Source organism: Odontesthes bonariensis, chromosome 22, assembly GCF_027942865.1.
Source record: "Odontesthes bonariensis isolate fOdoBon6 chromosome 22, fOdoBon6.hap1, whole genome shotgun sequence".
Taxonomy (NCBI): Eukaryota; Metazoa; Chordata; class Actinopteri; order Atheriniformes; family Atherinopsidae; genus Odontesthes; species Odontesthes bonariensis.
The window spans coordinates 1,213,217-1,232,043 of NC_134527.1; the positions used below are offsets into that span (position 1 = coordinate 1,213,217).

Sequence of the window (18,827 nt, forward strand, 5' to 3'; positions counted from 1 at the left end):
CAGACTGGACTGGAGACACAACAGTGAAGCAATCTACAAGAAAGGACACAGCAGACTGTACTTCTTGAGGAAGCTAAGGTCCTTCAAGGTTTGCAACAAGATGTTGCAGATATTCTTCAAGTCTGTTGTTGAGAGCGTCATTTCCTCTTGCGTCATCTGTTGGGGCAGCAGGATCAGAACCAGGGACCTAAAAAGACTCAACAACCTGATAAAGAAGGCTGGTTCTGTTCTGGGGACGACTGTGGAACCTCTGGAGACAATAATGCAAAGAAGGATTTTGCATAAAATCAAGAGAATTATGGACAACCCTGAACATCCTCTCCATGAGACTGTTATCGGAAAACAGAGTCTCTTCAGTCAAAGGCTTCTTCAGTTTGGATGCAAAACGGATCGCTACAGGAAATCATTCCTGCCCACAGCCATCAGCATCTATAATAATTCCTTGATTTAATTGAGCTACATCAACATTTAATTTCCCTCTGGGATAAATAAAGTATTTTTTAATTGAATTTGAATTTGTTGTGTTTCCTTGTGTTTCTTTGTGTTTCGTTGTGTTTCGTTGTGTTTTCTTTGTGTTTCGTTGTGTTTTCTTTGTGTTTCTTTGTGCTTCTTTGTGTTTCTTTGTGTTTCTTTGTGCTTTCGTTGTGTTTCTTTGTCCTTCTTTGTGTTTCGTTGTGTTTCTTTGTGTTTTCTTTGTGTTTCGTTGTGTTTCGTTGTGCTTCTTTGTATTTCTTTGTGTTTCGTTGTGTTTCTTTGTGCTTCTTTGTGTTTCGTTGTGTTTCTTTGTGCTTCTTTGTGTTTTGTTGTGTTTTGTTGTGTTTCTTTGTGCTTCTTTGTGGTTCGTTGTGTTTCTTTGTGTTTCTTTGTGTTTCTTTGTGTTTTGTTGTGTTTTGTTGTGTTTCTTTGTGTTTTCTTTGTGCTTCTTTGTGCCTCGTTGTGTTTCTTTGTGTTTCGTTGTGTTTCTTTGTGTTTCGTTGTGTTTTCTTTGTGTTTCTTTGTGCTTCTTTGTGTTTCGTTGTGTTTTCTTTGTGCTTCTTTGTGTTTCTTTGTGTTTCTTTGTGTTTCGTTGTGTTTCGTTGTGTTTCGTTGTGCTTCTTTGTGTTTCTTCGTGTTTCTTCGTGTTTCGTTGTGTTTCGTTGTGTTTCGTTGTGTTTCTTTGTGTTTTCTTTGTGTTTTCTTTGTGTTTCCTTTTTGTTTCTTTGTGCTTCTAACTCGGAGCAGTTTACGCCCACATCAGCAGAAACACCTGTAACTGCAGCCCAGTCTCAGAGCGCATCAATGAAAGGCTCAACCCACCCGTCTCTGGGAGGACTTGTGGACATCCTCCAGCTCCTCTTCTTTGTCCTCCAGCTCCTTCTGATGCATCTGCTTCATCCTCTCCATCTCCATCTCAAAGCGCATGTGGACCTGTTGGAGAAACACAGGAAGCACAGGTGAGACGGACGCAGGAACGCGGTCCGCCTCGCCGTGTTGGCGTGCGCTGTGAGCACCTGCTGCTGCTGCTGGATCCTGGAGGTGAGTTTGGAGAACTCCTCGGCCCTGTCGCTGGCCTGGTTCTCCAGGAAGCGGAGCTGCTTCTTCAGGTCGGGCAGCGAGTCCGAGGCGAGGTCAACGGGAAGGCTGAGGTCCCGGATCTGAGCGCACAGCTCCTCCTTCTGCATCTGCAGGCGGCTCACCTCGGCCTGGCTCTCCTGTGCAGAGACACATGGAAACGTTTCGTCCTCCAGTTACTGCTGCTGGTTAAACAGATTAAACTTGCTGAAGGGCGCTGAGACTTTTTTCTGAGCTCTATTCCTGCTTCAATGGGAGAATGAGGACCACTGATTGGTTGCCATAAAGCACACTTTTCATTGTGTCTGAACTGTTTGCTGCCATGATTCCACTGAAAGACTCGATCTGAACTCCCTGTTGCTATAAAACACAGAGACCTGGAGGCTGCGGCGCACGTTGAACACTTCGGTCCCCAGAGCGGTGTTCTCCAGCTGGGCTTTTTCTTTCTGCTCCCTCATGTTGTCGGCGTCCTCCAGAGCCTGAGTCAACTCGCTATCAAACCTGTTTTAACACAGAAGCAGCAGGAAGTTGCACAACTTTAAATGATGTGGAATCTAATCAAAGCGGGTAAATGAGGGTGTGATGGACCTGTGAATCAGACCCTCATTTACCCGCCGTCAGGGTGATTTAAATGGTGAGATATCTGAAAACCAGCTGAAAGTGCAGCTCAACCTCCTCTGTTTGCGTTCCAGCTCGTGCATGCGGCTCTGCAGACTGTCGGTGAGAACGCGGGCGTCCTGGAGGTCAGAGGTCACGCGGCGACAGTGGCGTTTCAGCTCCGTGGCGCTCCTCCGGGACTGCTCCAGCTGGGCCTGCAGCGCCGCCACCTGCACACACATGTTAGAGATTTAACCTGCCGTCATCTAACCTGCCGTCCTGCCATCATTTAACCTGCCGTCATGCAACCTGCAGTCATTTAACCTGCAGTCATTTAACCTGCCGTTATTTAACCTGCCATCATTTAACCTGCTGTCATTTAACCTGCCATCATTTAACCTGCCGTCATTTAACCTGCCGTCCTGCCATCATTTAACCTGCTGTCATGCAACCTGCAGTCATTTAACCTGCCATCCTGCCATCATTTAACCTGCCGTCATGCAACCTGCAGTCATTTAACCTGCAGTCATTTAACCTGCCGTTATTTAACCTGCCATCATTTAACCTGCCGTCATTTAACCTGCCGTCATTTAACCTGCCGTCATTTAACCTGCCGTCCTGCAACCTGCAGTCATTTAACCTGCCATCATTTAACCTGCTGTCATGCAACCTGCAGTCATTTAACCTGCCATCCTGCCATCATTTAACCTGCCGTCATGCAACCTGCAGTCATTTAACCTGCCGTTATTTAACCTGCCGTCCTGCCATCATTTAACCTGCCGTCATTTAACCTGCCGCCCTGCCATCATTTAACCTGCCGTCATTTAACCTGCCGCCCTGCCATCATTTAACCTGCCGTCATTTAACCTGCCGCCCTGCCATCATTTAATCTGCCATCATTTAACCTGCCGTCATGCAACCTGCAGTCATTTAACCTGCAGTCATTTAACCTGCCGTTATTTAACCTGCCATCATTTAACCTGCTGTCATTTAACCTGCCATCATTTAACCTGCCGTCATTTAACCTGCCGTCCTGCCATCATTTAACCTGCTGTCATGCAACCTGCAGTCATTTAACCTGCAGTCATTTAACCTGCCGTTATTTAACCTGCCATCATTTAACCTGCCGTCATTTAACCTGCCATCATTTAACCTGCCGTCATTTAACCTGCCGTCCTGCAACCTGCAGTCATTTAACCTGCCATCATTTAACCTGCTGTCATGCAACCTGCAGTCATTTAACCTGCCATCCTGCCATCATTTAACCTGCCGTCATGCAACCTGCAGTCATTTAACCTGCCGTTATTTAACCTGCCGTCCTGCCATCATTTAACCTGCCGTCATTTAACCTGCCGCCCTGCCATCATTTAACCTGCCGTTATTTAACCTGCCGCCCTGCCATCATTTAACCTGCCGTCATTTAACCTGCCGCCCTGCCATCATTTAATCTGCCGTCATTTAACCTGCCGCCCTGCCATCATTTAATCTGCCGTCATTTAACCTGCCGTCCTGCCATCATTTAACCTGCCGTCATGCAACCTGCCATCATTTAACCTGCCGTCATTTAACCTGCCATCATTTAACCTGCCGTCATTTAACCTGTAGCCCTGCCATCATTTAACCTGCCGTCATGCAACCTGCAGTCATTTAACCTGCCGTTATTTAACCTGCCATCATTTAACCTGCCGTCATTTAACCTGCCATCATTTAACCTGCCGTCCTGCAACCTGCAGTCATTTAACCTGCCGTCATTTAACCTGCCGTCCTGCCATCATTTAACCTGCAGTCATTTAACCTGCCGTCCTGCCATCATTTAACCTGCCATCATTTAACCTGCCGTCATTCAACCTGCCGTCCTGCCATCATTTAACCTGCCATCATTTAACCTGCCGTCATTTAACCTGCCGTCCTACCATCATTTAACCTGCCGTCCTGCCGTCATTTAACCTGCCATCATTTAACCTGCCGTCCTGCCATCATTTAACCTGCCATCATTTAACCTGCCGTCATTTAACCTCCCATCATTTAACCTGCCGTCCTACCATCATTTAACCTGCCATCATTTAACCTGCCATCATTTAACCTGCCGTCATTTAACCTGCCATCATTTAACCTGCCATCATTTAACCTGCCGTCATTTAACCTGCCGTCATTTAACCTGCCGTCATTTAACCTGCCATCATTTAACCTGCCATCATTTAACCTGCTGTCATTTAACCTGCCGTCATTTAACCTGCCGTCCTACCATCATTTAACCTGCCATCATTTAACCTGCCATCATTTAACCTGCCGTCATTTAACCTGCCGTTCTGCCATCATTTAACCTGCCATCATTTAACCTGCCGTCCAAACATCATTTAACCTGCCATCATTTAACCTGCCGTCATTTAACCTGCCGTCATTTAACCTGCCATCATTTAACCTGCCGTCCTACCATCATTTAACCTGTAGCCCTGCCATCATTTAACCTGCCGTCATTTAACCTGCCATCATTTAACCTGCCGTCATTTAACCTCATCAGCGCTGCCACTGCAGCGCCTGGCCTCATCACCTCACCTTGCTATCGAGCTGCTGTCTGCTCTGTCTCTCCGCCTCCAGTTTTTCCTCCGTCTGCTTCAGGCGTCTGCGGACAAACTCCACCTCCGTCTGGCTGCACTCCAGCTGCATGGCCAGCTCACTTCCTGTGTGACGGACGGACAGATGTAACTTTCATGCTGCTGATACTTCTGTCTTCATGATTTAAAAGTGTCCAAAGGTGAGGCAGATCATTTCTACAGTTTACTCCAGCATATTTCAGTGTTTGTGCCTTTCCTTACCATATTTGTACATATATTTTTATTATTTTACATTTTATTACTTCATTATTATTATTATATTTTTTGTTTTTATGGCACCAAACAGACCAGGCCAAATTCTTTGTGATGTTAAAATTACTTGGCAATAAATCCTTTTCTGATTCTGATTCTGATTCTGTTGCCTCACACCAAATAAAGCTCGGATGGAGATGCAGCTACAGCTCGACCTCTCTGATTCGCTGACGTGAAAACTAATCAAACTGTTCCCTTTACTGGAATTTAAAACATCCATTCAAACCAAATCCAGCTTTAAATCTGGATTAAAACAGCAGCAGTTATGTGAACGCTTCAGATTCGGTGTCGTCTCCCAGCAGATGATCGTCCATGAAGAAGCAGGAAGACTTTTTACCTGTTGCAGCTCCTCTCTGACTCTCAGCAACCTGAGCTTTCAGCATCTCCTCCTCCAGCTGCTTTTCCAGCGTTTCCATGGTAACCTTACACTGTTCCAGGCGAGCCTGCAGAAAAGACAAATGTTTCACACGAAAGAGAGTAATAGATTACTTCCCAGGTAGTTACTTTGGGCTGAGTAGTGAGTAATAGATTACTTCACAGGTCGTTACTTTGGGCTGAATAATAGAGTAATAGATTACTCCACAGGTATTTACTTTTGGCTGAGTAATAGAGTAATAGATTACTTCAGCTGTAGTTACTTTGGGCTGAGTGGTGAGTAATGGATTACTTCCCCGGTAGTTACTTTGGGCTGAGTAATAGAGTAATAGATTACTTCAGCTGTAGTTACTTTTGGCTGAGTAATAGAGTAATAGATTACTTCAGCTGTAGTTACTTTGGGCTGAGTGGTGAGTAATAGATTACTCCACAGGTAGTTACTTTGGGCTGACTAATAGAGTAATAGATTACTTCAGTGGTAGTTACTAGAGTAATAGATTACTTTGTAAGGGGCCCACCTGCAGGTCTTTGTTCTCCCTGCTGAGTCGAAGCCTCTCGGCTCTCTCCACATCCAGAGCTTGACCCACCGCGTCTCCACGGAAACGCTCATCGCTGAGCTCCGAAGTCACAGCAGTAACCTGCAGTAACCACAGTATTAGCACCGTGCACTGTGCATGTGTGCGTGCACTGTGCACGTGTGTGCATGCAGCTGAAACCTTGGTCTCCAGGCTGTCTGCCGTCTGCCTCAGCTCGTTTCTCTCCTTCTCCGATTTCTCCAGCCGCCGCCTCAGAGCCGATATCTCATCCTGACAAAGAGAAGAAGAAGAAGAAGAAGAAGAAGAGCTCAGAGACCCTGGAAGCTCTTTTAAGATGTTTGCTGGAGGAATTCTCGTCTTTCCCTGAGGCTCACGTGCACAGGGCTGAGTCTGACTGTGCACGCAGACGGAACCGCCATCGTTCAAACTAATCGACTCTCTTTAGTTTTCCTGTGATGCTGCAGGTTTGAGGCTTTAAAGCAAGAGTTCAAAATGAAAGACTGTGAGGGAAATCAGCTGTTGTATCAGTCAACAAACCATTGACAGGAGATTGGACTGAAGACGAATTTCGGTGCAATCTGTTGGTTTCCTTAGCTAGGAAATTGTTTTTGAATTGGCTCTATATGAATGAATTGGCTCTATATGAATGAATTGGCTCTATATGAATGAATTGGCTTTATATGAACGAATTGGCTCTATATGAACGAATTGGCTCTATATGAACGAATTGGCTCTATATGAACGAATTGGCTCTACATGAACGAATTGGCTCTATATGAATGAATTGGCTCTATATGAACGAATTGGCTCTATATGAACGAATTGGCTCTTGGCTCTATATGAATGAATTGGCTCTATATGAATGAATTGGCTCTTGGCTCTATATGAATGAATTGGCTTTATATGAACGAATTGGCTATATATGAATGAATTGGCTCTATATGAATGAATTGGCTCTTGGCTCTATATGAACGAATTGGCTCTACATGAACGAATTGGCTCTACATGAATGAATTGGCTCTATATGAAAGAATTGGCTCTATATGAAAGAATTGGCTCTATATGAATGAATTGGCTCTATTTGAATGAATTGGCTCTATATGAACGAATTGGCTCTATATGAATGAATTGGCTCTTGGCTCTATATGAATCAATTGGCTCTATATGAATCAATTGGCTCTATATGAATCAATTGGCTCTATATGAATCAATTGGCTCTATATGAACGAATTGGCTCTATATGAATCAATTGGCTCTATATGAAAGAATTGGCTCTATATGAATGAATTGGCTCTATATGAACGAATTGGCTCTATATGAATGAATTGGCTCTTGGCTCTATATGAATGAATTGGCTCTATATGAACGAATTGGCTCTTTATGAATGAATTGTCTCTTTATGAACGAATTGGCTCTTGGCTCTATATGAATGAATTGGCTCTATTTGAATGAATTGGCTCTTGGCTCTATATGAATGAACTGGCTCTATATGAATGAATTGGCTCTTGGCTCTATATGAATGAATTGGCTTTATATGAACGAATTGGCTCTATATGAACGAATTGGCTCTATATGAACGAATTGGCTCTATATGAATGAACTGGCTCTACATGAACGAATTGGCTCTATATGAACGAATTGGCTCTATATGAACGAATTGGCTCTATATGAACGAATTGGCTCTACATGAACGAATTGGCTCTATATGAACGAATTGGCTCTATATGAATGAATTGGCTCTACATGAAAGAATTGGCTCTATATGAAAGAATTGGCTCTACATGAACGAATTGGCTCTATATGAACGAATTGGCTCTATATGAACGAATTGGCTCTACATGAACGAATTGGCTCTATATGAACGAATTGGCTCTATATGAAAGAATTGGCTCTATATGAAAGAATTGGCTCTATATGAAAAAATTGGCTCTATATGAAAAAATTGGCTCTATATGAACGAATTGGCTCTATATGAATGAACTGGCTCTATATGAAAGAATTGGCTCTATATGAAAAAATTGGCTCTATATGAAAGAATTGGCTCTATATGAACGAATTGGCTCTATATGAATGAATTGGCTCTTGGCTCTATATGAACGAATTGGCTCTATATGAATGAATTGGCTCTTGGCTCTATATGAACGAATTGGCTCTATATGAATGAATTGGCTCTTGGCTCTTTATGAATGAATTGGCTCTATATGAACAAATTGGCTCTATATGAATGAATTGGCTCTATATGAACGAATTGACTCTATATGAACGAATTGGCTGTATATGAACGAATTGGCTGTATATGAATGAATTGGTTCTTGGCTCTATATGAATGAATTGGCTCTTTATGAATGAATTGGCTCTTGGCTCTATATGAATGAATTGGCTTTATATGAACGAATTGACTATATATGAATGAATTGGCTCTATATGAATGAATTGGCTCTTGGCTCTATATCAATGAATTGGCTCTACATGAACGAATTGGCTCTATATGAACAAATTGGCTCTATATGAATGAATTGGCTCTATATGAATGAATTGGCTCTATATGAATGAATTGGCTCTATATGAATGAATTTGGCTCTATATCAATGAATTGGTTCTATATGAACGAATTGGTTCTATATGAACGAATTGGCTCTATATGAATGAATTGGCTCTATATGAATGAATTTGGCTCTATATCAATGAATTGGCTCTATATGAACGAATTGGCTCTATATGAACGAATTGTCTCTATATGAACGAATTGGCTCTATATGAATGAATTGGCTCTTGGCTCTATATGAACAAATTGGCTCTATATGAATGAATTAGCTCTATATGAATGAATTGGCTCTTGGCTCTATATGAATGAATTGGCTCTATATGAACGAATTGGCTCTATATGAATGAATTGGCTCTTGGCTCTATATGAATGAATTGGCTCTATATGAACGAATTGGCTCTTTATGAATGAATTGGCTCTTTATGAATGAATTGGCTCTTGGCTCTATATGAATGAATTGGCTCTATTTGAATGAATTGGCTCTTGGCTCTATATGAATGAACTGGCTCTATATGAATGAATTGGCTCTTGGCTCTATATGAATGAATTGGCTTTATATGAACGAATTGGCTCTATATGAACGAATTGGCTCTACATGAACGAATTGGCTCTATATGAACGAATTGGCTCTATATGAATGAACTGGCTCTACATGAACGAATTGGCTCTATATGAACGAATTGGCTCTATATGAAAGAATTGGCTCTATATGAAAGAATTGGCTCTATATGAAAGAATTGGCTCTACATGAACGAATTGGCTCTATATGAACGAATTGGCTCTACATGAAAGAATTGGCTCTATATGAAAGAATTGGCTCTAAATGAACGAATTGGCTCTACATGAACGAATTGGCTCTATATGAACGAATTGGCTCTATATGAACGAATTGGCTCTACATGAACGAATTGGCTCTATATGAACGAATTGGCTCTATATGAAAGAATTGGCTCTATATGAAAGAATTGGCTCTATATGAAAAAATTGGCTCTATATGAACGAATTGGCTCTATATGAATGAACTGGCTCTATATCAAAGAATTGGCTCTATATGAAAGAATTGGCTCTATATGAAAAAATTGGCTCTATATGAAAGAATTGGCTCTATATGAAAAAATTGGCTCTATATGAAAGAATTGGCTCTATATGAAAAAATTGGCTCTATATGAAAGAATTGGCTCTATATGAAAGAATTGGCTCTACATGAAAGAATTGGCTCTATATGAAAGAATTGGCTCTACATGAATGAATTGGATTATATTATAAATAATTATGACTACAATGAATTGATTTCCAATTGGCTTGAATTGGACTTTTTTTTCTAAGTGCCTTGATTTGTTGTATTTGGCGCTATATAAATAAAACTGAATTGAATTGAAGTGATTCTGCTGCTTTTAAGGCATAATATCACAGTTCAGAATGTTTTTACACGATCATATAAAAAAGGACAAAATGTCGCAGCACCGGCTTCAGGGCACGAAGTTTCATGTTTTTACGCCTCTTCCTGTTTTATGCTCTTTATGAACAATCTGAACTCGGCTGTGTGTCAGCACCTCTTTGGCCCTCAGCCTCTCGTTGTCCATGTTGACGTCGAGCAGAGGACGCACTCTGCAGAAAAGTTTCCACCAGCTCCACGAGGCCACGACCCTCAGAGCCCGCAGGTTGCTCTGCAGACACCTGACCGCCATCTGCTGCACCTGCACACACAGTTCATCATTTCAGCAGAAATTATCACCTCATAACGTCATTCATGTTCGTCTGTTACCGAGCTCAGAGAAGGCCAGAGGTGGGTGGTAACCAGTTACATTTACTCAAGTAAGTTTTAGAATACATTATACTCCTAGGAGTAGTTTTAAATCCCAATACTTTTTACTTTTACTTAATCTCAGCGGCGGGACGGGTTAGCTTTAGCATTAGCAGTCGTAGCAAACAAAGAAAGAAACAGATGAAAAATGTCAGAACCAACGGTGGGAAATGAAGACGCAGACGAGGCCTCATACTGAAAGCATGTTTACCTTACAAAGAGTGAGAAACAGCAGCTACATTATGTGTCTTCTGTGTCAACCAAAACAAACGCACATTTCAGCAGAAACTCAACATCTAACTTGAGGAAACATGTAGCGGTAAGTTTCCTAAACTCGTTTTTCCCCCCATGGATAGGTGAATGTTTGTTTTTTAGGTTACATATGGGTTACATATGTTTTAAACATTTCCTAAGTCTCTTTTATTTTTTATTGAAGTTCTTGAATTTACCTGGATTATTTTAATTTAAGCTATTTTGTAATTAATGAATTCATTTTAATTTATTTTATTAATTGGATGAACTCTAATTTGCCTAAAGATGATTATTTAGTATTGATAACTAAATCATTGTTTCTCTCTATGACTGCTGCCTTATTTCACTTGACTTGTTTCAATAAATAAAATAATAAATTTAAGACTCAAAGTGACCTAAAAAATGCCGTAAAAAAACACAACTGATGTCTAACACACAAAATGACCACAGAGGGGTGCAACAACCACAAAGAACAAAGACATAAAGCAACAACAGCTTGGCAAAACAAAAGGTAAAACAGCCACCAAGGGTCACAAAAAAAACCCCCACAAAAACAGACAAAAAGAAGCAAAAAAGACAAAAACAGACAGAAACAGACAAAAAGAAGCAAAAAATAAATAATTATTATTTAATTATAATTATTTATAAAATAAATAATTATTATTTAATTATAATTATTTATATTTTATTAATTATAATTATTTATAAAATGTATTTATTTATTTATAAAATAAATAATTGTGCGCCACCAAGAGAAGAAAAACAACCACAGAGACACACAAAACAACCACCCCGAGGATCAAAACTCCTTCAAATGGACACAAAAGTGCAAACTAGCACACGAAGAGAAGTAAAACAGCAACAAAGAAAGAAGGAAAAACTTTCAAAGAAAGTAAAATGACCACGAAAGGCAAAATAAACCCAAAGAAAACAACATGACACAGAAGGTGAAGCAGCATCTTTAAAGGACGCGTCCATGTAATATGATCCAGTGCTTTAATGAGCCTTAATGTCCTCAGCGACCCATCACACAGCAGAAGGTGGGCTCACTCACCTTGAGTTTGCTGTACTTCTGCCGGGCCAGGTGTCCCATGCAGGCGCCCTGCAGGTGGACCAGCCAGCCGGTGACCTGCTGCTCCCTCTGCTGCTCCAGGTAGCGCAGCACGCCTCGCTTCATGAACACCTGAGACACAGCGGCATCAGACGGGCCGTTACTGGCTGCTTTCACCACACAGACCACACATGTGCTCACCCTGCTGGCCCCCACAGCCAGGGATGGGAATTGATAAGATTTTTACGATTCCAGTTCCATTTTCGATTCTGCTTAATGATTCGGTTCTTTGTCGGTTCCCTTATCGATTCTCATTTGGAGAAAAAGGACAACAAACCGGTCGATTAGCATCCACTTTGTTTAGTTTAGAAGTAACACGAGTCATGACCTCACAAACCCAACAACGGTGAGGTCCACATTGGTCTATCCTGGCCTGGGTAATTTAACTCTTCCTGCTCTGGTGAAAGGAGAAGCTGGAGGTAGAGGTGAACTGGGGGTAGCACCACCAGCCTCTGGCTCTGAGCCAGTCAGGCTCTGTCTCTCATGATTTCATCTAAATGTAATGCCTGAGAAGGCATTCATTTAACCTTAACCGTTACTAACAGCAGCTTTTACAATGAGGCAAATGGTGCTAACATGATAGGCAGTGTTTGTTAGTTACCTGCAGTGTTAGCCAGGGACATGCTAACGTTGCTAACGCTGCTAACGTTGCTGGGTTCAGATTCACTAACGTTAGTCCGGAGCAGATCGAAAACGCGACATTCATTCATAGTTATTGCATGTTGGTAGTATTTCCTCCCTTTGGTGAAATATTCACTTTGCAAGTTGCCCTGTTGTCGTCTTTTTTAGGGATGTGGAACCAAACTTTCGAGCGTTTGTACCGCTTGGGCGCCATGTTTACTGTTGGCTGCTGGCTGCGCTGGACTCGCCACGCAACGCTGCGTGGTGACGCCATTCCCGCCCACTGGAATCGATAAGGGAATCGTTTGCAAAATGGCCAAACGATTCCAAGGAATTGAAACACTGGGAACCGGTTCTCGATTCCCATCCCTACCCACAGCGTCACCACACAGACCACACATGTGCTCACCCTGCTGGCCCCCACAGCGATGCTCCTTTTGTCCACGTCCAGCTCCACCAGCAGCTCCTCCACCGCCTGAGACACACAGAGAGCACAGCAGCCGGTTTATTCTGGGCCAAAGGGTCGATCTGTCCGTGAGACTGAGCCACCACTAACCGCCTGCCCACCTTTCTCTCATCGTGGCTGACAAACATGGAAGCGTAGCGTTTCATTATGGGAGGAGACAAAGCCTGAAAGTGACACCTGAAGTCACTCAGAGTCATGTGCTCTGGATACCCTGAGGACAGAAACAGAGACAAACTTCTTTAACGCAGAGCATCAGTCGCTGCTTCAGAAATCAGATCATTCATAACAGCTGCACCGTTAGCATTCAGCAACATTTTAATCCAATAACTCGTTAAACTTGGTGCGTTGAGGCTCCTGTTTATTCTGAACTCAAAGGATAAACGTGCTCACATGCAGCAGAATCTCATCCCTCCTCTCAGGTTATTTGCTTTATTTTACATTTGGCATGAAATTTCTCTGTTAGAAACAAAAAAGACAAAAAGAAGCAAAAAAAGACAAAAACAAACCAAAAACAAACCAAAAGAAGCAAAAAAAAGGAAACACAAAAACAGACAAAAAAAGCAAGAATAAGCATAAAAAAGGAAGCACAAAAAAGACCAAAAAACAGTTATTCTGAACTCAAAGGATAAACGTGCTCACAGGCAGGAGAATCTCATCCTTCATCCCTCCTCTCAGGTTATTAGCTAAAGTTAAACCTAAATAATGTTTTTATCATCAACAAGTATATTTTATTTGAGCGGTTACTCATGTTTTATTATTAAATGTGATGTTTTAGGTCCTCACAGATGAAACTAAAGGGAGCACGAAGGAGAAATAACACTAAAGACAGTTGTTCTGTTTCACAGGTCATTACATTATCTGCCTGTTTGCTCTGGAGAAACTTATCATTATTAAATAACTAAATCATTGTTTCTCTCGACGACTGCTGCCTTATTTCACTTGACTTGTTTCAATAAATAGAAGAATAAATTTAAGACTCAAAGTGGCTGTAAAAAATCCACAACTGATGTCTAACACACAAAATGACCACAGAGGGGTGCAACAACCACAAAGATCAGCAGCACAGAGAGATAAAGCAACAACAGCCTGGCAAAAAAAGGTAAAACAGCCACCAAGAGTCACAAAAAGAAGAAACAAAAAGCAAAAAGAAGCAAAAAAAGACAAAGCACAAAAAAGACAAACAACAAAAACAGACAAAAAAACCCGAAAACAGACAAAAAATAACAAAAAATGGACAAAAAAGCACAAAACAGAAAAAAGCACAAAAAAGACAAAAAGAAACAAAAAACAGACAAAAAGCACAAAAAGAACAAAAAGAACAAAAAAGCACACAAAAAGACGAAAAGAAACAAAAAAAGACGAAAAGAAACAAAAAAGACGAAAAGAAGAAAAAAAACAGAAAAGAAACAGAACTTCAACAAACACACACTAGTCGTCTCCTCTCTTTTCTCTGACTTTCTGCTTGTGACCCAGAAATCGTTCCCAACCAAACATTCCGAGTGAAATCTCAACTCCTAAAATGCACCCAGAGCAGAAAAGACGCTGCCGGTGGAATATAAACGTCGATACACCAGCGAGTCCTTTAAGGAAGTAACTTCAGCATCTGTAACAGCTAAAGGAGGTACGACATCTCAATCCCACACCGAATTAAATTAATCAGATTCAGTGCAGGAATTGTTTAAAACACAACAGATGCTGCAGCTGTGTCATATTTAACATATTTAACATATTTAACAGATTATTCCACTCTGAAGCTGCTGAACATTTTGTTTTAAAGAGAATCTGCTGCATCTTCTGGTCTCGGCTCGGTCTGTACGACGGGACAGAGCCGAGTCTTTACCTGGCCGGCAGGTGCCGGTGTGGCAGGTGCCGGTGTGGCAGGTGCCAGTGTGGACTCTTTACCTGGCCGGCAGGTGCCAGTGTGGCAGGTGCCGGTGTGGCAGGTGCCAGTGTGGACTCTTTACCTGGCCGGCAGGTGCCAGTGTGACAGGTGCCAGTGTGACAGGTGCCGGTGTGGCAGGTGCCAGTGTGGCAGGTGCCAGTGGGGTAGGTGCCGGCGTGGCAGGTGCCGGCGTGGCAGGTGCCGGCGTGGCAGGTGCCGGTGCGGCAGGTGCCAGCGCGGTAAGTGCCAGTGCGGCAGGTGCCGGTGTGGCAGGTGCCGGTGTGGCAGGTGCCAGTGTGGACTCTTTACCTGGCCGGCAGGTGCCAGTGTGGCAGGTGACAGTGCGGCAGGTGCCAGTGTGACAGGTGCCAGTGTGACAGGTGCCGGTGTGGCAGGTGCCAGTGTGGCAGGTGCCGGCGTGGCAGGTGCCGGTGCGGCAGGTGCCAGTGCGGTAAGTGCCAGTGCGGCAGGTGTCAGTGCGGCAGGTGCCAGTGCGGCAGGTGTCAGTGTGGCAGGTGTCAGTGTGGCAGGTGCCAGCAGGTGCCAGCAAGTGCCGGTATGGCAGGTGCCAGTGTGGTGCAGTGAGTGAGTGGACCTGTGCGGTAGAGCTGCAGAGCCAGCAGGATCTGAGTGGAGTGCACCTGCGCTCTGAGGGCCGAGGCGTCCGAACCTCCGCCCGTCTTGGCGCTGACGCACTGCAGGAACACCGGCCTGGCGCGGCGGATCAGATTCACCAGAGCGTCCTGCGGAGTAGAGCGAAGCGGTGAAACCTGCCGTTCCTCAGGGGAATCCTGACACATTCTGACCCACATACCGCCTGCAGCTTCACGGCGATGCACTGCGAGTGTCGGCGTACGGCCGCCATCCCGCCGCTGAACGTCTTCCTGATGGTGCCGTTCCTCTGCAGAGCGCGCTGGCTGCCGCCTTCAAGCCCCCCCAGACCCCGACACAGGGGGGGCAGGGAGATCCTGGGGGTGAACAAGGCCTTCACCGCTCCTCTGAGGAAGAGAGCAGCTGGTCATCACAGGTCTACAGCATTCTTTATTTAATTCAGCTCCAAAGTGACAGACGTGGTGAATACAGGATTAAACAATGCTGGGTGCTCTGATTCTGACATTCTGGGACATTACCAACCCCGGTGTTAAAGGCTGATAGCTCAGTTTGCCTTTAATGGCAGGGAAACAATATGCTTTATAAACCTAACCTAACCTAACCTAATCTAACCTAAACCTAACCTTACCTAACCTAACCTAACCTAACCTAAACCTAACCTAACCTAACCCTAACCTAACCTAACCTAAACCTAACTTAACGGCCTCCTAACCTAACCTAAATCTAACCTAAACCTAACCTAACCTAAACCTAAACCTAAACCTAACCCCAACCCTAACCCTAACTTAACGGCCTCCTAACCTAACCTAAACCTAACCTTAAGCTTACCTAACCTAACCTAATCTAACCTAAACCTAACCTAACCTAACCTAACCTAACCTAAACCTAAACCTAAACCTAACCTAACCTAACCCTAACTTAACGGCCTCCTAACCTAACCTAAATCTAACCTAACTTAAACCTAACCTAACCTAAATCTAACCTAACCTAAACCTAACCTAACCTAAACCTAACCCCAACCCTAACCCTAACTTAACGGCCTCCTAACCTAACCTAAACCTAACCTTAAGCTTACCTAACCTAACCTAACCTAATCTAACCTAAACCTAACCTAACCTAACCTAACCTAACCCTAACCTAACCTAAACCTAAACTAACCTTACCTAGCCTAACCTAAACCTAACCTAACCTAAACCTAAACCTAAACCTAAACCTAAACCTAAACCTAACCTAACCCTAACTTAACGGCCTCCTAACCTAACCTAAACCTAACCTTAAGCTTACCTAACCTAACCTAACCTAACCTAAACCTAACTTAACCTAACTTAACGGCCTCCTTGGCCTTCAGACAGACTCACATGGTGGAGTTCTGCAGCAGACAGATGGCGTTCAGGGCAGACTGGTTGTTCTGGATCAGGCCGAACCATCCTGTGAGGTCGTAGCGGACGGGGTCGCGGCCCATCAGGTGGTTCACCTCGCACTGAAGCGGCTGCTCGCACTGACGCACTGCAGACACACAGAATCCATCACTGACCCACCGAGTTAAAAGCTCCCACCGGGAGCCAGTCCGGCTCCACTCATTCATGTTTACCGGTGCTGCTGTAATACTGGCAGACTCTCTCCAGGGCGCCGCTCTCAGAGGAGGCCGGCGCCACCATCTCTTCATCCAGAACCCACAGCAGGCCTCTGGGGTCTCCGTCTGCCGCCCGGATCTGAAATGCACACATTTAAAGCAGGTTGAATGAGCCGTAAGGACGAGGAGGCCCTCTGGGGAAGCTTTAGGCTCTCTAAATAATTCAACATTTCATAAACTCCTCTGAAACTCATCTGGGTTTTAGTGGGTAAACATCCAAATCCAGATTGCACTGAAATCCCTGGAAACAGATGAGCCTAAAATCCCACAATTAGTGAGATTTTGGTGAAAGAAGAATCAACCTGAAACATTCAATCTATCATCTGTGGGAATTACTTTACTTTGTAAAGTTAATTAAATTCGTAATTTAATGGAAAAAACTGCCTCATAAACTTCCAAAATGGAGTTTGTTTACTTTTGATGTTACAAAGTTAGGCATAAATATCAGAAAACAGCTTTAATCTGCAGCTATGGATGAGTCTGCAGAAGACTTCCACATGCAGGTGGGTTTCACAGCCAGTGGCCTCGTATGTTTCTAAGGCTGTGTTCCAAACCGCATACTCCATACTGCATACTGCATACTGCATACTACATACTCCATACTACATACTCCATACTACATACTTCCATACTACATACTCCATACTACATACTGCATACTACATACTGCATACTGCATACTACATACTCCATACTGCATACTGCATACTACATACTGCATACTACATACTGCATACTCCATACTGCATACTGCATACTCCATACTCCATACTCCATACTGCATACTCCATACTCCATACTCCATACTCCATACTACATACTTCCATACTACATACTACTCGATCAGACAGTATGCAGAGCGTTTACCCACAATGCATCTCGCTCCTGCCCGAGCTGAAATCAGCCGGCCTGAAGCTGATTTCTCTTAAGCTCTAAACTCTGTCAACTTTAGCAACATTTGAAACATTTTCAGGAGAGAAAGTAGTCGTTTAGATCCCCAACGTGTTGAAAACCTGACAAAATACCGGCTGTTTACAATTTTGTTCCCACAAATTCGGCGCTACTAAAGCTAGCCGCAGTGAGCTAACGCACTTCCGGTTATTTTCACAAAATAAAATACCCGTTGCCTTTTATCATAGGGAAAGCCATTACCATACAATTGGTGCTTTTGTTTTGAGAACAGGAAGTAAACCTACCCTCGTTGTAGCTAGCTTGAAACTGCCGTTTTGACAGGAAATGACGATCGGCGACGTCACGTAACGTTGCATCTTGGGTAGTTTGAGTATGTGTAGTAACCTCATGATGCATACCCAACATTTAGGAGAATCTAGTATGCATCCGGGAACTTCTCGCTTACTCAAACTAGCATACTAACTCAGAAAGTTAGTAGGAGTAGTAGGAGAAGTGTGCGGTTTCAAACACATCCTAAGTGTAGCTTCCTGCCTGCTGTCTCCGCTGAGGGAACTGGATGCAGCTCGACTCCTGGCACTTCCTGGTTGAGGCCTACTCCTGCTCTGATTGGTTCTTCACCTTGATGACTCTACCAATCACTGAAGAGGCCTCCCTATTTAAACCTCCACTTCTTACCAGAAGGCGGCTGTTTTCCTTTGTGTGAACAGCTGGCCTCTGTGCAGGGTGTTTGTTTGTTTGTTTGTTTGTTTGTTTGTTTGTTTGTTTGTTTAGATAGCTTTATTAGCTTTATTAGCTCATGCTGGACTGTGACTTTTCTTATGTTTTTTGTATGTTCTGAAGGCTACTAGAACCTGTTTGTAGCTCGGTTGTTTTTGAAGAGTCCTGTGTTTTGGTTTTGTGTTATTTTGACTAAAACTGGTTTTGAAGCCTCTTGGTTTGTGTGATTTTGTTTTGGCTTCGTTTTGGTTTTGTTTGGAGTTTTGAATTACCTCTCTTACTTTAAGATTTAATTATTTGTTTTGGAGTTTTTTTATTTTATTTAGGGTGTTGTTTTAAGACCCTC

At 43.2% G+C, this 18,827-nt stretch overlaps 1 protein-coding gene across 4 annotated transcripts in view; it reads right to left on the reverse strand.

The window, feature by feature from the left end:
- myo18b (myosin XVIIIB) overlaps window positions 1-18,827 on the reverse strand; it is an 85,473-nt gene that overhangs the window by 19,595 nt on the left and 47,051 nt on the right. For all 4 annotated transcript variants that reach the window (XM_075456579.1, XM_075456581.1, XM_075456580.1 and 1 more), the window contains 16 exons: window positions 16,811-16,931; window positions 16,578-16,725; window positions 15,422-15,605; window positions 15,203-15,350; window positions 12,827-12,936; window positions 12,669-12,734; window positions 11,582-11,710; window positions 10,025-10,168; window positions 6,107-6,196; window positions 5,909-6,028; window positions 5,353-5,458; window positions 4,705-4,829; window positions 2,224-2,378; window positions 1,929-2,052; window positions 1,491-1,691; window positions 1,297-1,407 (listed from right to left, as the gene is read on the reverse strand). In XM_075456579.1, coding sequence (XP_075312694.1) covers window positions 1,297-1,407; window positions 1,491-1,691; window positions 1,929-2,052; window positions 2,224-2,378; window positions 4,705-4,829; window positions 5,353-5,458; window positions 5,909-6,028; window positions 6,107-6,196; window positions 10,025-10,168; window positions 11,582-11,710; window positions 12,669-12,734; window positions 12,827-12,936; window positions 15,203-15,350; window positions 15,422-15,605; window positions 16,578-16,725; window positions 16,811-16,931 — 2,082 coding nt within the window. The remainder of the gene's footprint in view (window positions 1-1,296; window positions 1,408-1,490; window positions 1,692-1,928; window positions 2,053-2,223; window positions 2,379-4,704; window positions 4,830-5,352; window positions 5,459-5,908; window positions 6,029-6,106; window positions 6,197-10,024; window positions 10,169-11,581; window positions 11,711-12,668; window positions 12,735-12,826; window positions 12,937-15,202; window positions 15,351-15,421; window positions 15,606-16,577; window positions 16,726-16,810; window positions 16,932-18,827) is intronic.